Source organism: Sarcophilus harrisii, chromosome 2, assembly GCF_902635505.1.
Source record: "Sarcophilus harrisii chromosome 2, mSarHar1.11, whole genome shotgun sequence".
In the NCBI taxonomy this organism is placed as follows: domain Eukaryota; kingdom Metazoa; phylum Chordata; class Mammalia; order Dasyuromorphia; family Dasyuridae; genus Sarcophilus; species Sarcophilus harrisii.
The window spans coordinates 489,513,647-489,531,809 of NC_045427.1; the positions used below are offsets into that span (position 1 = coordinate 489,513,647).

Below are 18,163 nucleotides of genomic sequence, written 5' to 3' on the forward strand. Positions count from 1 at the left end.
CAATTTCTTCATCTGAGACAGGTCTGGGAGGCCCCCTGGGATCTATATCGGTGATCCCAGCCCAGAACTTGGAGTAGCGGATCTTCTCTGCTGTCTTATCTCCCCAGCCACAAACTGCCTCGCCAACGCCCTTTACCAGAGAGCTGCGGGAAGCAAGCTGGAGTGACGACAGACTCTAGAGTTCGGGCAATCTCATTCTAGTGGAAACTGCGGCGCAGAACGGTGACGTCGTACATTGAAATGTGCCCTGGCTCTGAGCTGGAGGACGTCAGTTCAAAGTCTCATTTCGGAAGCTTCTTACCTGTGTGGCCTTGGCCAAGTGACCCCCTCCCCCCTCCCAGCCGAAGAGAGGCCCCTACAAGCTCTAAATCTATCCTCTTCCGATTCTTTCTAGCTCCGGAGTCTGCGGTCTGGCCACAACACTGCAAAGTCTGAAAGGAAATGTTTGTGATCGATTTCATTAACCACGCGATCCAATCCATGCGAAACCCGGCGCCATGACGTAGCGGACACGTGGTCACCGCCTCTGACGGCCTCGCCCTCGGGAAAGAACCCATTCTACTTTTGGACAACTCTAAGTATTAGCAAGTATCAGCGAGCTCAGAGGCAGCTTCTCCTCAGCGTTCCAGGCCTGCCCTCTGGGCCTCCCCTTAAACGCATCAAGACAGCCCCGGGTTGGGTCTTTCTGGCTTATTTCCGGTTCCTTTGACCAGTTCTCTTCTAACAGGGACTCAAAGGCCCTCTCCGTCCTGGTGGCTCTCCCCCGGCCACTGACTGAGGCATCATTATTCTCCTTAAACCACAATGCCTAGAGTTCTGAAGACGGAAGCGGGGCGCTTTCTGCTCCCAGTTCTCAATACCAGGAACGCTTCCCCAAGTCGCAGAAGCGCGCTGCAAGGAGCCGCTCCAGCCGGCAGGGGGCAGAGCGGCGGGAGATCAAGAGCTAGGCTGCTGTTGCCATAGGGGACGGCGTTGCCCAACTTCAAGATGGCGGCGGCGCGGCTTCGCCCGCCCATTCGGAAGTGGGCGGAAGCATGCAGCGGGCTGCGACGTGGGGCTGGCGGTTGGGGCGGTTGGTCCGCACCTCGGGCAAGAGCTCTGGGCCAAGTACACCTCAGGGATGCGTCCGAGGCAGTTTTGGGAAGAGGCGGCCGTGGTCCGGTCCGGCGGGCGGCCTGCGGTGCTGGCAGCGCCCCCTGAGTTCGGGGCCAGGTTCCGGCCCCGGTTCTGCGGCTGAGCTGGGCCGAGTTCAGGCCTCTCACTACCAGCTGGTCTACACCTGCAAGGTGGGTGCCTGGCGTGTGCAGGCGGAGACTGAAGGCTGCGGAACGGGGCGGGGGGAGGACGTGGAGCCTGGCGCGTGGGGAGGACGTGGAGCCTGGCGCGTGGGGAGGACGTGGAGCCTGGCGCGTGGGACCGCGGGGGTCCGAACCGCGTGGGCCTCCGAGTGGAAGCCGCGCGTGCGCGAACTTGACGGACGCCCCTGCCAGAGGGCTGGCTTGGGACCGCCGCGCCCCGCCCCCTAGGGCGCACTTGGGCTGCGGCTGGGACGATGACTTGCCCAGGGTCACCCCGTGGCTCCGGAAGCGGAAGTTCCGCTCCCGGGCTCTGGGGCTCTTTGCCCGGCCGGCGGTGGAATGACATACAGGGATAGGGTTCTTTTCATAATAACGATTCATTAATGCGCACTGAGCCGAACGCTTTACGGTTCCGTCCTCCTCGCCACAACCCGGAAGGCAGATACCCTCTCTTACCGCCGGAGAAATGGAGGCAGCTGGGACTAAGTGACTTGCCCAGGGTCCCTTAGGACCCTGGCGGTTGGGTCAGAACGCAGGACTTGGCCGCACGGCACCGTCCCCTGCCTCGGGCTAGGAGCTCGGGACTTTTATTGCCCTCTTATTGCTTTAGAGGTATCAAAGTTCTCTGAACTAAAGCAGGGGCAGAGAGGTTCAGGAACCACCATCTGGGGGTTACAAGTGGGGGAGGGAGACCTGCAGAGATGGGGCAGATCCGTGGCTGGAGAGGAGGGCTGGGGGATTGGGGGACGCCGAGAAGCGGCCCGAGAGATTGGGGAAACCTTTGGGCCAGGCCTTCATAAAGGCCTGCCTGACTTGGCTTGGAGAGGGGAAGATGCGGCTCAGAGCCGACAGGCTTGAGGCGCGAATGGGAGGGAGGCCCGAGCGCCGCGCTTGGCCCGGCACTGTGAGCGGCGGCGGCGGCGGCAGGAGAAGAACGGGAGGCAGAGGGGGGCGGGGGTGGGAGGGGGGCGGTGCTAGGGCTGCAGACGTGGAGCAGCCTTGGAGAGGCTGGGGGCCTCGGATGATTTCCAGGCGCTGCTTTCCTCCGATCTCCAGTTTATCTGCCAGAGGAATGGAAACTTCCCGCCTGCCACCTACCCGCTATTGGGTGAGGGCTGGGGCCGAAGTCTTTGTAAACTTTAAAGGCTCTAGAAATGCGAAGTATTATCGTTGCTAGTGGCGGCCTCTGGCAGGGGAGGGGCAGGCACAGGCCGTTGCCTGCCTTGGACTTCAGAGGGGAGGACTAAGGCTGCGATGAGATAGCACTGCCAGGAGGGATATGAGTAAGTGTAAGCAGGCCTTAGACTGCTCCTAAAGCACGGGGAGAGCTGAGGAAACAGGTGTGTGTTCAACCCTCACCGAGGCTGCCAAAGGAGAAATAATAAAACAGTTCACAGTTATGGATTCTTTACATTTTACATAGCACTTTCATCACCATAACTGCTGAGGGAGGTAGTATAAATAGTGTGCCCATTTTAGAGGTTAGGGGACTGAGGCTCAGTTTGAGTGAATTTTCCCAGCAGATCAGGACTCTTGACATCAAGTTCAGTGTTGTTTCCAGTGATTACATCATGTCCCTTCTCCCTTAGCAGATATGTCCTCCAGATGGAGGGTAATTGGGCTGAAACCCCTCAGTTTGAAGGGCAGAATGTTGTGGGAACGTGATGGGCGTGGTGATGGTGACCTGTTGACAGTGCTGCTTTCTCTCTAAGGTCTGTTGGACGAGGTCAACTAAAAAGATCTCCAAGCTTGCCTATCATAAAGGTGTGGTGATCGTACGGTGTCCCAGCTGCCAGAACCACCATATCATTGCTGACAACCTGGGCTGGTTCTCAGACCTGGAAGGGAAGAAGTGAGTACTCAGTTTTCATGGAAATCAGTTTAGTCCCTTTTGTAAGTACTGGAATCAATCCCAATTATAATCCAGAAAAAAGTTTTTTAGTTTTTCAAAAAGAAGCTTGGGACGCATGATTCACCAATATCTGGACTTCTGATATTCCCAAGATGTGAGTATTTGTGTTAAATGCAGGTGCACTTAGTAATAATAATAACTGTTATTTCTTTATCTTTTAAAGATCTTCCTAAGTGTTTTCTTCACAATAATCATGAGAGGTAGGCAGTTTGCACTGTATTATTCCCATTTTGCAAATGAGAAAACTAAGGCTTGACTAGAAAAGTGAAGGACTTGGCCACAAATTAGACAGCTTGTAAACAGCATTTGTGACTGGAACCTGGATCTCCCGACACCCAGTCCAGTATGTTGTCTTTTCCAAATGGAGTGTGAATTTTGTTTGTTTTCTCCACAGTCATACCCATATCATTTGAAATATTCAGAAATTAGTTAAAATAATGTTAAGAAAGAAATTTTAAGATAACTTGTTACTCCTATTTCAGATTTTTTGCCTTTTTAATCGGAGTGGGGTGGGGAGAAGGAAGGAAAAATTTGGAACTCAAATATTTTTTTAAAAGAATGTAAAAATTGTTTTTATACATAATTGGAAAAAATTTAAAAATTGAAGTTTTTCTTTTTTAAAGAGATATATTGTTTTATGTGGTTAGCCATCCAGAGAACCTTCTTTCCAACTTTCCAACTATCCAGAAGATTTCTTATAGGTCAGGAAGCTGTCAGTGCTGGGAGAATTGACTCCATGCCATTGTAAAAAAGCAGAACTTAAAAAGTTTTCTTGAATAGCAACAAAGGTCAGATAATTTGGTTCAGTAAGCATTGTATTTAAAAATGAATGGCCTTCCTTCCTTTTGAGAGTTAAGAGATGTCCATAAGTTATATTCTAATGAGATTTAGTTCAGACAACTTAGTTCTCTATAGGCATCTATTTTCTTTTTTTTTTTTTTTTTTTTTGTTCCTCAGTAGTACTTTATTTTTCCAAATACATGCAAAGATAGTTTTCAACATTCATTTTTGTAAGATTTTGTGTTCCAATTTTTTTCCCCTTGTTTCGCTCCCTCTCTCCAAAATAACAAGCAATCTGATGTAGGTTATATATATATACAATCCACATTTGTCATGTTTTGCAAGAAAAATCAGACTAAAAGGAAAAAAACAAGAAAGAAAAAACAACCTTACCCAAAAGGTGAAAATACTATATTTTGATCCATATTTAGTCTCCATTTAGTCTTTTCTCTATATTTGGAGATGACATTTTCCATTCCAAGTCTATTGGAATTGTCTTGGATCACTGTAGTTCTGTATTGTACAATTTGGATATAGCTTCAAATTGCTCTCCAAAATGACTATCACCTGACAACTCCCAGCAACAATGCATCAGTGTTCCGGTTTTCCCACATCCCCACCAAAATATAAACGATCTTTTCCTGTCATCTTAGCCAATCTGATAGGTATGAAGCAGTACCTCAAGAGTTTTCTTAATTTGAATTTCTCTAATCAATAGTGATTTAGAGCATTTTTAAAAATATGACTATAAATGGCTTTAATTTTTTCATCTGAAAATTTTCTGTTCCTGTGCTTTGATCATTTATCAGTTGGGAAATGACTTATATTCTTATAAATTTGATTCAGTATTTTACATTTTATAAAGGAGGTCTTTATCAGAAATACTATCTGTAAAAAATTGGTTTCCCAGCCTTCTGCTTCCCTTCTAATCTTGGCTGCATTGGGTTTTTTGTTTGTTTGTTTCTTTATATAAAACCTTTTTAATTTAATGTAATCAAAATTATCCATTTTACATTTCATAATTTTTCTAGTTCTTTGCAGGCCCCTATTTTCAATAGCTACAATTTAGGAATGACAATTTTTGATTAGGGGAAGTGGAAGTGGGGAGAGTGACAACAAAACATTTATTTAGTGTACTAAGGGTATACAGATGTCTCATTTGAACATGAGTCCTTTGGATGGTAGGTGCTGTTATTATCTCCACTTTTACAATTGAGGAAACTGAGGCAGATAGAAGTTAAGTGACTTGAGAGGGTCACAAAGTTAGTGTCTGAGACTGGAATTAAAGTTGGGTCTTCCTGACTGTTGGCCCCCTATCCACTTGCCACCTCATTGCCTAGAAAAGTATTTTGAAATTTGGAGCTCTTTGCAGTTGCTCAGTCTGTTTTGGTTTGGTAAACTTGGATGCTCAGGGCTTCATGTACCCAGGGATCTCGTTAGAAAGTCCCCTAGATAAGGAGAGAAGTCAACAGAAAGAAAAGGGGGAGAAAATGGAAATTTATTTGAAAATTTTGCTTAGGGCCAGCTCTGAACTTAGGAGTGATTAAATATTTCCATCTTCTCTTCCTTCTGATACTCCATGGTTCCCTAGTTACAGATCTAGGAATATAGGGTGTTGATTTGATTTTTGAGTTCATTCAACAAACAATTTTTTAGCACCTGCTGTCGGTTGTACACTCTTTGAGAGAGAGGAAGCAAAGCAGACATAGACTAGGCTGTTACTACCTTCTAGAGAGTCAACAAAGATGGAAGGGATTCAAACCCCCAGGGTTTGAACCTCAGACTTCAGGTTCAGATTTCATGTGTAATTCTGATTGAGCATGAAGAAAAGCTAACAATCATAGCCTCACATTGGGACACTTTGTCTTGTAGAAACATTGAAGAAATCCTGGCAGCGCGAGGAGAGAAGGTGAGGCGAGTGACGGGGGAAGAGATTCTCGAAATTGTTTCGGAGGCTGAAGCTGGACCACAATCTGCTTCTCCCTCAGAGGGGGAAAGCAACTCTGATCCTACAGATGCCACAAAAAAGGACCCAGCCTGATTCAGATGAAATGTGGATTTTTCCCCTGCTTTTTCCATTTTATCTTTGTGCTGAAAAACAAAAGAGATTTTGCTTTTGTTTTTATAAACAAAAATGAATCATCTTCAAAATTCTACCGTACAGTGTCCATTTTGAGATTTTGTCTATTTAGACTCACTCTTATAACTGAGAAAAATTAGTATTATGAAAATGCCCTTAGGCCTTGGGTAACCCTGTACGCTAGCTGTATGGACCTAAGGGCACTTAAGCTTCACAGACTCGTGTCTTCACAAGTCAGAATAATGTGGGGGTACATTTGTGTAGTTATGGAAATAGAAACTTGCCAGCGGTGGGATATGAATGGAGGTGGACCAACCTGGTCCCTGTATTTTAGGTACTGGGAAGTTAGTCTATCTAGTGGTCAAACATCCCAGAGGCAGTTGAGATCTCAATCTGAGTGATTTTATCTAAAAATTCTCAGTCCCTTTTATTATTTGCAATATCACCCGTTTCTACCAATTGAGGGACTGGTGTGAGTTAACAAGCATCCTCTTTCATTGTTATCATTGAAGTGAATAAATAAGCCTTTATTAAATGCTTATTGTGTATCTTTCCCTGCTAAGTGCTAGGGATATGAATAGAAAAAGTTGACCCCATTCTTACTCTCAAAGAGAGAACTCATTAGACATTCTAATTTAGAGAGACTATATGTAAAAGAAAACTCAAGTAAAGTGGGATAGAAAGGCCAGAAGTCCTGAGGAAGTCATGCTGGGTCTGATGGCAAGGCCCAGAGATCTTTATCTTATGTGGGCATGTCAAAGTACCTTGTAAGTCCTGGAGATTTATGGACCATAAGGCTGAGGCAGATGGTAAGGCCTGAAGTGCCTTGTAGTAGTCATCCACTATATAGTTTTTGTTCAGAATTTCTTTGGGCATGGAGATGACTTGTTCTATGCCAGAAGACCAGGAGTTCTGCCTTGCCAGAAGGCCTGTTCAACCAGGGGCTTCAGATACAGACAGTCTAAGAGCAAATTGGCATCCAAGATCTGGCCCAGACAAATGTGATGAAGCTCTTGTCACAAGGATGGCCAACCAACCAGATAATGAGTATTTCCAATCACACAACTCAAAGATACTATCTACTAAAGGTACCCCATCCTAAGATGCTCAGAGTACCAGAATGACCATAATAAGAGGGCATTTTGATGCACTTGCCTCTTGATCACTAGTTAGTAAGGTTGTGGGGGTCAAAGGAGATCATATACAGGGATGTCCCAAAAATCTTGTAAAATTTGAAGTTTTATACTCTTAAATCTGAAGTTTTACATTCATTTAATCCTTTTTCAGTCATGTCTGGCTTTCCATGACCCTTTTTGTAGTTTTCTTGGCAAAGATAATTGGAGTAGTTTGCCATTTTCTTTTCTAACTCATTTTATGGATGAGGAAACAGGCAGAGTTAAATGACTTGTCCAGAATCATACTAGCAAATGTCTGTGACTGAATTTGGACTCACATCTTCCTGATTCTAACCTGGTACTCTTTCCACTGTACTACCTAGCTGCCCTGGTTTTACATATATTAAAGCTTGAAAATGAACTGAGACTTTTGGGACACTGAATTAGAAGTGCTTTGCAAATCCTAAAGTGTCATATAATTGTGAGCCACAAGAAAATTGAGCCTGAACAAGAAAGTGATCTGACCAAATGAATAATAATGATATTAATAATAATAATCGCAATAAGTTACATCAGCAGGAGTTCAGAAGCAGACTTGGGGAGGTTGTCCTTCTGATGGTCATGCTTCTAGTGAGCTTTAGAGATAGGATTTTGATGGGGCTTTTCCTCTCTCAAGTCTAAAACTACTTACTGGCTATGCTCCTGGGATGAGGGACTGAGTATCCCAGTGTTGAGGTTGGGAAGGGATCCCAAGAGGTTGGGAGTCAGACCGATGTCATTTAGTGTCTCAAAAGAATTTGCAGGCTTGAACCCATATCCAAGTCAAGGGGCAAAATATATTATAATTGTAATGGTAGTTAAAGTGGGCTAAAGTCCAAAAGAATTTAGCAAAGAACCTGAAGCAAGAAGATACATTTATCCAATTCTTCATGTCATTAATATGCTAATTTTATGGCCTAGAGGTAAAACTGAGTAGTGGTCTCAGGAATTTGGTTATCACTGATCAGCAAATCTAGAATTATCCTAAGACTAGAAGGCTTTAGAATCATTGATAGGCAAGATCGGCAGAACAATAGTATTCTAAGGTTAGAGAGTCTCAGTCGGGGGGAGGCAGTGTGAATTCTGAAATTGTGTCCCCTTTAATCTATAAAATAATCACTCTGAAACTCTCTGACCAGAGAGTTTGGGAGGGGGCATATTTTCCAGATAGGCCTTTTTCTAAGCGGCTTCATTCAATTGGAGATCTTGGGCAAATCATCCCCTCCCATTGATCTTTTAGGTAGCTGGATCCCCATTCAGGAAATTCCAAATTCTGGGAAAAAGCCTTCAAAGTGATTTCATTCAGTTGGGAGATCTTGGTCTGATAATCAGCTCAAACTGCCCCCAGACTCCAAGATTTGCTCATAAAATAGGTTTCTGTTAACACATTCTTTGCAGAACTTCTTAGTGAAAAATAAAACTTCCTTTTTTTGCCACTAAGATTTCAGTCCCCAAATTTTTTCGTGTTGGACCTGCGCCTCTGACCGGGGGATTCTCACATCAATTCTCTACCACTAGAACAGCATCATCAGGATCACTAATATATCTTCCCTAAAGTCTAAGGGAAGAAATATTATATTCCTAGGCCAGAAGACTTTTACAATCATTGACGGACAGGTTGCCAGAACAATAGTACTCCAAGGTTGGCGGGGGAGGGAGGGGGAACACCTCTGGATCACAGATTCCAAAGCCAGACAACTTTAGAATTACTGACATTGTTAAAGCAGAAGCCCTCTAAAGTTAGGGGACCTCAAAATTGTTGCTGTTTCCCCTAGAAGCTAATACTTCTTCACCAGGACAATGCTTTCCACATGACACAGGACTGGCTCCCTATTTTCTCACTCAAGATGCAGGCTGCCTTGTTTTAGGAAATTCCACTTGAATTTACATGTGGATGTCATACTTAACAATCAAAAGGTGTTTTAGATACTTTTGTCTTATTTGACCTTCATAAGAATCCTAAGAGGTAAGCAGGGTAATGATTGGCATTCTCTTTTTTATAGATGAGAAAACAAAATTACAAGAGTAAAGTGACTTGCCCAGAGTCACCTCATAAATAGCAAATCCTGGGCTCAAATCCAGATCTCTTAACTTCCAGTCCAGGGCTAGTCCAGTTTTCTTTCTGCTAGACTATATGTAAATTATTTTGAATCCATTTCCCTGACTTTACAAGATGCCAAAAATGTACTTATTTCTACAAGTGCCCTGGGACGTGTGCCCTTCAGCATTAATTACTGAGGGCATTCTCCTACGGATATTCATTCTGCTGAAGTCACTGAGCTAGAGAATTAGCAATTTAAATGAACACAATGGTTCCAGAATGCCTAGACAATTATTCTTGCCCAGAAATGGGGGGTGGCTAGAAAATGCAGTTCCTTGGGTGGGAGGCAGAATAACGATTTCCTATTGTTCTCTATAGGGTTTGGGGGGAGGTGTACTCCCTATCTATTACCCCCTGTCCTTTCCCTGGTGAACAACCAGCTATTATTCCCCTCCACAGTAACCTTTAGCCAGATGGGAGGTTTGGAGTGGTGGGGGTAAGGAGACTATTATCATGTCCTTTACTCTTTTATTCCTGAAACTGAGCAATTCCTATGTCAACAACTGCCAAACCCATGTTTATGGGCTTCAGAGCTGAAAGGGCACGTTAGAAATCATCTAGTTCAACAGATTAATTGTACAGATGAAAAATTGGGACCCAGATAAGTAAAATTGTTTGCTCAAGGTCACATAGGAAGTAGTAGAGTTATGATTTGAACACAAGACTTATGACTTAAAATTCAGCATTCTTTAACTATTCAGAAGGTCTTGCTTTTTCCAGGTTTTTATGTGCAGAAATAGACTCCTCTGGATGAGGAGAAAGAATGATAAGTGAAAAAAAATTTATTAAGTATTTACTATATGTCAGGTATCATATTAAATGTTAGGAATACAAATAAAAAAGATGAATAATCCTTACTTTTAAGGAATTTACATTCTGGTAGGAGAAACAACAGATAGAGGATGAATGGTGGCCAGGGAAGGGTGTTATGTTCTAGGAAGTTACAGAGATGATGAGTGGAAGTAGTGATAGGGTTAATTTTGCTACTCTTCTCAGTGCAGGAGATGGAAAGGGGGTGAGGGCATATGTAAATAGCCTAGCCAGAAGGTTGCTGGATTGAAATATAGTTTATGGTCTGGGTTGTCTAGATAGAGTTGGCTTTATGAGAACTCCTTAGTCAAGACACCATGGCCTCAGGGTGAGCTTTTATGATTACATCCCCTATTTAAAAAAAAAAAAGAAGAAAGAAAAAGAAACATTATTGTCTAATGAAGAAAGCAAATTCATTTATTAATTCTGGGGAAGTGTCTTATTATGGGAATTTTAAATTTCCTGTTCTTATTTGGAACTTGGGACCATTCCTCCTGCAAATTTTGTTTAACTAATAATCTGTCTTCTGTTAATATTAACCCTGTCTGACCAAAATCTGACTCACAGAATAATTATGTTAGGGGAAGGTCAGGGCCATTTCTCCTAATTGAAAGGTTGTTGAGTTGACCAAAATTTGTCCCATAGGATGTGAAAATATACTGAAAGCCTTCAACATTCCTTAGATTAAAAAGCCAAAGGAAGAACCTCAACTATCTCTGACTCCTTGGAAACATGTAAATCTTTCTTCACAGTCAGCCTGTTTGCAGTCCTTCCAAATGTAATTTAATTTGTAACCTGACTTAGTTCACCTAGAGAGTTTATAAAACAAAGTTTTTCCTTTAGGGGATGTATGAGATGATGACTTTGTTTACTGGTTATTCAATTTTTATGACCCTGAAGGAAATATACTATTGTGAATTTGACTCTTAATTTTTATGGTCTAAAATGAAGGCACAAGACTGTAATATGTAAATAAATCATTTCTCTGTAACTGGCATGATTTTTCCTAAAAGAGACCTTGTCTGAATCCTGTTGATTGTTTAGGTTTTCTTTGAGGCCTCAACCTATGCTTGAGTATAATAATAGAACCTAGGTTTTTATCTCTATAATTTCTGCTTTGTGGTAAACATATTTTGGCAGCAGTTACCCACTCAGAGAGGAGATATTTCTCCCACAACAGTCTCATTGATGCTCTCTAATCTCTGAGCTATCAATTACAGGGTGTGGTCTCTGTGTCTCCAGGTAAAACTGGAGCAAAACGGTGTGTGGCAGGAAGCTAGTTAGATGCAATAACTAGCTTTCCTATTGACTTTGCCTCACAACCTGATTCTGAACTTTAGGAGCTGGAATCTGGACATGACCTCCCTCTTGACTCTGTTTGCTTCCAGACCCACTTGGATGAGATGGGAGCCGATATCTCTGTTTCTTCAAGTGATATTAAGCTGGAACCCATTTATTTTAGGTTTGAGTTGCTCTTTTGTGTGGTTTTTAATTGTCTAGTCATGATCCACCCATCAGTGTTTATTGAGTTGCCCCATAGAGCTGAGATTTCCAACCTGAATGATCATGGAAAGCTCCAGCAGATGCCAATTAGTTAGGAAAGCTTTTTTTTGGAGGGGGATCTAGGATTTCAGGGGAGGATGACCCAAGAGCCTGAGTGCTTGACCTCACTAAGAAATACCAGTAAATCCCTGGTGCTGCTTAGTCAGCGGCAAGAATCAGCACTCCTGGTACAAATCTAGGGTTAACAAGGGGCAGGATCCCTAAGATCAATCCTTGGTTACCTCATTCCAATATTCATTCAGTGCTCCCTAGTCTTCTGGCACTCCTGGTGTGTTGCTTTGGAAACATTGAATTACTGTCACCTTATCATACCTCGTGAACAGGATTAAATAAAGATTAAATTTTTTTTTCTTTAAAAAAATCACAGAGCATTTGCCCAAAAATTAAATCCTAAAATGTCTGGGTTTTATTACCTGATTCTGAAGCAAGATATTGTCCTGTGATCTACTTATGTGCCCCAACAATCCATGTCCTATAGTGACTATCATCATGCCCTTAGGAATTCTGGGACTTTCTATCCTTATGCTCCTCCTTTGGGGTTTGAGCTTCCTGAGATTAAGTACCATCTCACTTTTCTATTTGTATATACAGTTCTTTTCCATGTGGTTAGTATCTACTAAGTACTCAATAAAAGCTTTTTTTATTCAAATGAAGAAAATTGGGATGGGAAGATCCAAGGAACTTATACTCCTGTGAGGGACTGAAGTAAACTTGAGAGAGGTTTGTTCTGGAATTCCTAATTATGACGTTATTTATATCATCCCCATATCAGAGTATAAAAGAACTACAAGTGCTTTGAGAGCAGATTCTCGTTAAGTACTAAATATATGCATAGTGACTTGATTACCTCCAATTTCCACCTTTCTGCCTTTACAGAGGCTGTCTCCCAGCCCTATCTGGCAGAGAGCTTATGGAGCATGTATTGGGGAAAGCTCATGGCCAGATGCCCTCTAATTCAACTTCTTCAAATGCTATCCCCCTTACCTCTTTTTAGCATCCTTTCTTCAAGGCTCTGCTCATCCAGCCCACCTACAGAAGCCTTTTTTGACCTTTGGAATTAGTGTTTCCCTCTTGGAGGTACTTTGTATTGACTCATTGGTATACATGGACTCTTTCTTGAGAAGAATGTGAGCTCCTTGAGGTCAGGGACTCTGATCCTTTCCTTTGAATCTGCAGGGCTTGTTATATAGTAGATACTTAATAAATGTTAAATTTAATTCAAGACTTGGCTATGTCTTGCAGTGAAGGCAAAGTTCAGTGGAGGAGGGATTTTAGATTGAGGTTAGATTGTACCGTTAGCTTTTCTAGATCTTCTCCCCTTGGAACTTTGACAGGTGGAAGTCCCTCCTGAACTTCTATAAGATTTTCCTATCCCTGTCATTCACTTTGACCTTGAATTTTGCCTTGTCCTATGTTTTTGTGTACAAGCACGTGATTTCTGGTCTAGATGATGATCTCTCTCTGAGGTTAGAGTTTTGTATTTCTGCCCTCTCTGACCTTCAGTTCTGAGCACAGACCATTTCATTTAATAGACACTTAATAAACATTGTTGAATTAAATTACTCCTTAAAGCAAGAAGGCAATGTGCCATAACGACAAGAGCTTCAGAATTGAGACAGACATTCGTCCTCTGCCACTTAAGAGTGCCGAGATCTTTGGCAAATCACTTTTCTAGGCCTTAATTTCATCATCAGAAAAGTAGGGGTAAAAATACTTGCATTACCTACTTTGAAAGGCTATATGAGGATCAAATGGGATAATGTATGTAAAGTGCTTTTAAACTTATCTCATTATTGTTATATAAATGTGAATTTTAATAATTAAAGATAGATACAACATATATTAAGGAGGCAGCTAGGTGGTGCAGTAGATAGAATATTGTATGTACTTGGTGTCAAGAAAATCTAAGTTTAAATCCTTTCCCAGATATTTAATATCTGTGATGGGGATACAGATTCTAGGGGAAACATAGCAGTGAGAAGGTCCCCTGATCTCAGAGTGCTTTTGTTCTAACAATCTTGTCAATGATTCTAAAGTCTTCCGCATATGTTAGAGTGCTATTGTTCTAACTATCTATCTGTCAATGATTGTAAAAGTATTCTGGCCTAGGAATATAATCCTATTTCTTCCCTTAGACTTTAGGGAAGATATATTAGTGATCCTGAGGCCCTCTGCCTTAGAGAGCTATTGTTCTAACAATTTGTCTGTCAATGATTCTAAAGTTTTCTGACCTTAAAATAGTCCTACAAACATTACTGGCTGTCAGATAATCTGTTAGTCAATGATAACCAAGTTCCTGAGACAATAGTAAAAAGACCATCCTTCAAACCTACCTGTAAGCCAAAAAATAACAAATAAGTAATATGAAGCTCTGGTCTAACTTTGTCCTATAAGTCTATTTTCTTTCTCTTGGTTCCTTGCTAAATTCTTTTGGAACTTAGCCCACTTCAATAGGCATTACAATTACAATAAACTTTACCCCTTTATTTGGATATAGGTTCAAGCCTGCAAATTCTTTTGAGACACCTCACAACACTGGTCTGAGTCCTCCAACCTTTTGGAGTCTCTTCTGAACCTCAACAGCTGCATGATTCTGGGTGACATTTAAGCCTTACTTTTCTCATCTGTAAAATGGGGATAATAATATCCCCTATTTTACTGGCTAGTTATAAGGATCAAATAAGATAACATATATAAGTGTGTGTATATGTGTGTATAGTATTTTACAAACCTTGAAGTGCTGCATAAATATTAATGCATATGTACAATTATTTTTCCAGGTACTATGCTAAGCAGCAAGAGGGATACAACTACAAGCAAGCAAGTATCTGCTCTCAAAAAGCTTACATTTTTAGTGAGAGAAGGCAATACATACAAGGGAATTACAAAGGATTGATGACCTAAGAAAGTACTAAGGTGTGGAAGAATTGGAAATCATTGTGTGAAGGAAGGAAAGGTTTAAGAGTAATAAGGCTTAACAAAGATAAAATGATAAAAAGAATTTCAGAGTTATTGCATGTAGAAGTAGAGCATTTGTGGGTAATAGCAAGAATTAGGTAATGCCTGTGTATGTATATACAGTGAAGGTAGAGTGGAAAAGTAGGGAGGTAAGTTCATGAAAGAAGTAGAAAGTTAGGGTATTTGAGGAAATATCATCATAAATATTAAATCTCTAGTATGAGGCAGGAATATTAAATACCTAGTATGAGGATTAGGGGAGAAGGAGATTGTGAGCCAGTGACTGAACTAAGAAAGAAGGGAGAATGTCCTTGGGGGGTAATTAAAGGGGAATACATCATCTCTTCCTTTGGGCGCTATGTGCTAGGAGATATGAGAGAAGGAGCAGTTGGTCTTGGAGAAATTAGAAACATGGCATTTTCAGGAAAAAGCTTAGACACTTGAAGATAGGATTGTGACAGGAAGTTTCTAGGATTATAGGATGACAGAAAGATCATCTAGTTCAACTCCCTCATTTTACAGAAGAGGAAACTGGGGCTCAGAGAGAGGAAGTAACTTTTTTTTTCCAATAGTATTTTATTTCTCCAAATACATAGTTTTCAACATACATTTTTGTAAAAATTTGTGTCTCTCATTTCCAGACCAGTCATCTCTCACCTACCCAACCCCTATGATGAATGGCAAAGTATAAAGAATGCTGTATTTTGGAGTCAGAGCATTTCAACTCAGTGACTTACTACCCATATGACCTTGTTTAGGTCATTTATTTCTCTGAATTTCAGTTGGGTTACTCCTCCAACTTGTACTTGCACTAAGAGTTGTTAATAATAATCTTAGAACAGGCTACCACAAGAAGCTATAATTCCAATATTATTGCTTCTGAGTCCCCCACTCATATGTTCTCCATTAATGATCAATCAGTTGACTCATTTACAGAGAAAGTATAGCAAGAATAGTTGAAAAATTCCCCTTAAAAATTTGAGGCATATTCACAGAGTCTTGGGGAGAATACAGATTAATTTAAAGTAATATGGTAGTAAAACACAGAGAGAGAAAAATGTGTGGCAAAAGAATAGACTCTAGATTCCTGGGACTAGAAGTCCTTTTTTCCCCTAGAAATCATGTTATGATTCATGGTCTCTATGATGGATAAGTTACTCTGTTGATCAGTGGACCAGATCTAAGAGTATGGCATTTCTGTTGAATGGATTGGGCCAATCTGTGACTCAGCTAGATCATTTTGCTTTTTATAGGCTAGGTCACTTGGCTGTTGCTGGTTCTCTTCCCCCACTTTCTGCTCATGTGCTTGGGGAAGGGAAGATATCAGTTGTCTTCCTATAGGTTTTCCAGCTTTGGCAATACTCACAAGATTGTTATCTATGTATGTTCATGTTTATCTCTCAAGGTTTCTGTTCAGTCATCTAATCAAGGAAGCAAACACAAAAGATACAGATCAGATATGGGCCAGGTGGGAGATAGGGCTGCCACATTTCCTTCACCCATTTCTCCAGACTTGCTTTAAGTTGTTTTCTCATAGTCACAAAACAAAAAAAGCAATGAAGGGGCAGATTGCCCCTTTTGTTTGTTCATTCAGTTCTGACTCAGCAGCCCCTGAGTCATCAATTATTCCAGTTCTACAGCCAATTAGAAAACTTAAAAAAATCATTTTACATCACAAATTTCTGAGTCATCAAAATGGTCTTTTGGACTGAAATCAGGAAGTGAAGATCCACACATTCTCCAAGGATTGTCCTCATAGTCCATTTATTCTTTTTTTTTTTTTTTTAAGATCACATTGAGGTTTGATCTTATCAATATGTTCTCTCTTCTGACTCTTCAAAGGGAGGTTTAAATTATGCGACTTCAAAGGGCCTCTTCCACTTCTAAATCCATAATCCTAGTTCTAGTTATATGTATGTCTGGAATAGACTGGTCATATATCTAGAATGAGGGGTGACAGATGAATAGCCCATGAACTTTACTGGTATCCACAAGACATTAAAAAAAAAAAAAAAATCAGAGGGAGGCCTCTAGCTTGCATAGATTTTCTAGGTAAAGATTTATGAAAAGGTAGGAACATCAATTATATAGATTAAAAAGGTGTGGATGCTTTTAGTCTACACTACAGGATGTCCCAACAATCTTAGTACAGTTTTAAGCTAACGCTACAGAAAACAGAAAAAAATACAGGAATATAGTTAGCAGGCATAGAAGATTCAAGTGAGGGTTTTTTCAGGATGGGAAAGATTTGGGCATGTTTGTAGACTGAAAAAAATTAAGCAGTAGATAGGAAAACACTGAAGATAAGTGATAGTGGGGATGACAGAGGATTTGATCTGTTGGAGGAGATCCAGTGGGACCCATAGCTTGAGCAGATATAAGCGTTTGCCTTGGTCAGGAAAACTCATATGAGACAAGTATGAATAAGGAGAAAGTGGTAGAAGACATTTGAGTGATAGGAGATGAAGAAGAGAGAAGAGGGACTTTATAACAAATGGCCTTAGTTTTTTCTGGAGAGAGTCATGAAAGACTTGAGGTATAAAAAGTTATGGAAGAACCACTGTACAAAGACAATGAATGGGTCAGACACTGGCTGTATGATCCTGGACAAGTCACTTAATCTCTATTCTACCTCAGTTTTCTTACCTGTAAAATGGGAAATCTTAATAGCATCAACCTTATTATGTGGATAAAATGCTGTTATATTTGTACACAAGAAGCTTTTTATTAATGCTGGCAGGTAGTATGAATATTTCATCAGTTATACTATTCAGAATTCAGAACCTAAATAAGAAGCCATGCAAAACTGTATTTGGTGGCCCATGGGGATATTGTAATCTTTAGGGAAGGCTATTTTAAGCAGGGGCCAGAGCAATTTGGAAAAGATCACTTGACTGGGTGACTTGAATGTACTGTCTTTTGGGCAGCTCAGATATTACACTCTCTAGTTGGGTAATTAATGAAGAGGCACCTGGCCTTCTGTCAGCTCAAGGAAGTATCACATGAGAGTCTTGGGCTGCTTACTCTAGTACAGTGTCTGAGGTGTCATATAAGGCGTGTACCAAGTCTTCTATAGAGCCTATACCCATTTTTACAAAGGCATCATGCACTGATTAGGAGGAGTGATGGAGAGCCTGACAGAGCCAGGTAGGTCAAAGCTACAGGTGATTTTTCTAAAGGAATATTAGTGATCTGACCCTCTTTATCTCCTTCCTAATGTGGCCTAAAAACCATTGAGACCTGAGGCTCTGGTGACTGACCACTTTGGCAAGAGTGATATTCCTTGTTCTCAGCCTTTCTTCTCACATTGCCCCTACACTTCTCTAGCTACTCTCTCTCTCTCTCTCTCTCTCTCTCTCTCTCTCTCTCTCTCTCTCTCTCTCTCCATGTTTTTCTTATACTTTGAACTTCCCTATGCATTAGTTAATAATGCATGATAATAAAATATCTCTTCTTTATAAAAACAGGGAAGTGGTGGATAGGAATACTTAACTTTAGTTTCCTCAT

The 18,163-nt window shown here is 41.4% G+C and overlaps 1 protein-coding gene across 1 annotated transcript; it reads left to right on the forward strand.

Annotated features, from left to right (window-relative positions):
• Window positions 1-499: 499 nt before the first annotated feature.
• On the forward strand, window positions 500-6,607 carry DNLZ (DNL-type zinc finger). The gene is made up of 3 exons (XM_023494354.2): window positions 500-1,286; window positions 3,011-3,150; window positions 5,863-6,607. Exons 1-3 carry the CDS (start codon window positions 1,035-1,037, stop codon window positions 6,029-6,031), a joined length of 561 nt encoding a protein of 186 aa, XP_023350122.1. The 5' UTR covers window positions 500-1,034; the 3' UTR covers window positions 6,032-6,607.
• Window positions 6,608-18,163: the final 11,556 nt, after the last annotated feature.

What these genes read in the sequence shown, in the direction of transcription:
- DNLZ (XM_023494354.2), top strand. Translation starts at nt 1,035, where the DNA reads ATGCAGCGGGCTGCGACGTGGGGCTGGCGGTTGGGGCGGTTGGTCCGC. An exon ending in AGCTGGTCTACACCTGCAAG is followed by an intron (nt 1,287 to 3,010) that starts GTGGGTGCCTGG and finishes TTTCTCTCTAAG; the next exon opens with GTCTGTTGGACGAGGTCAAC. An exon ending in TCAGACCTGGAAGGGAAGAA is followed by an intron (nt 3,151 to 5,862) that starts GTGAGTACTCAG and finishes TTTGTCTTGTAG; the next exon opens with AAACATTGAAGAAATCCTGG.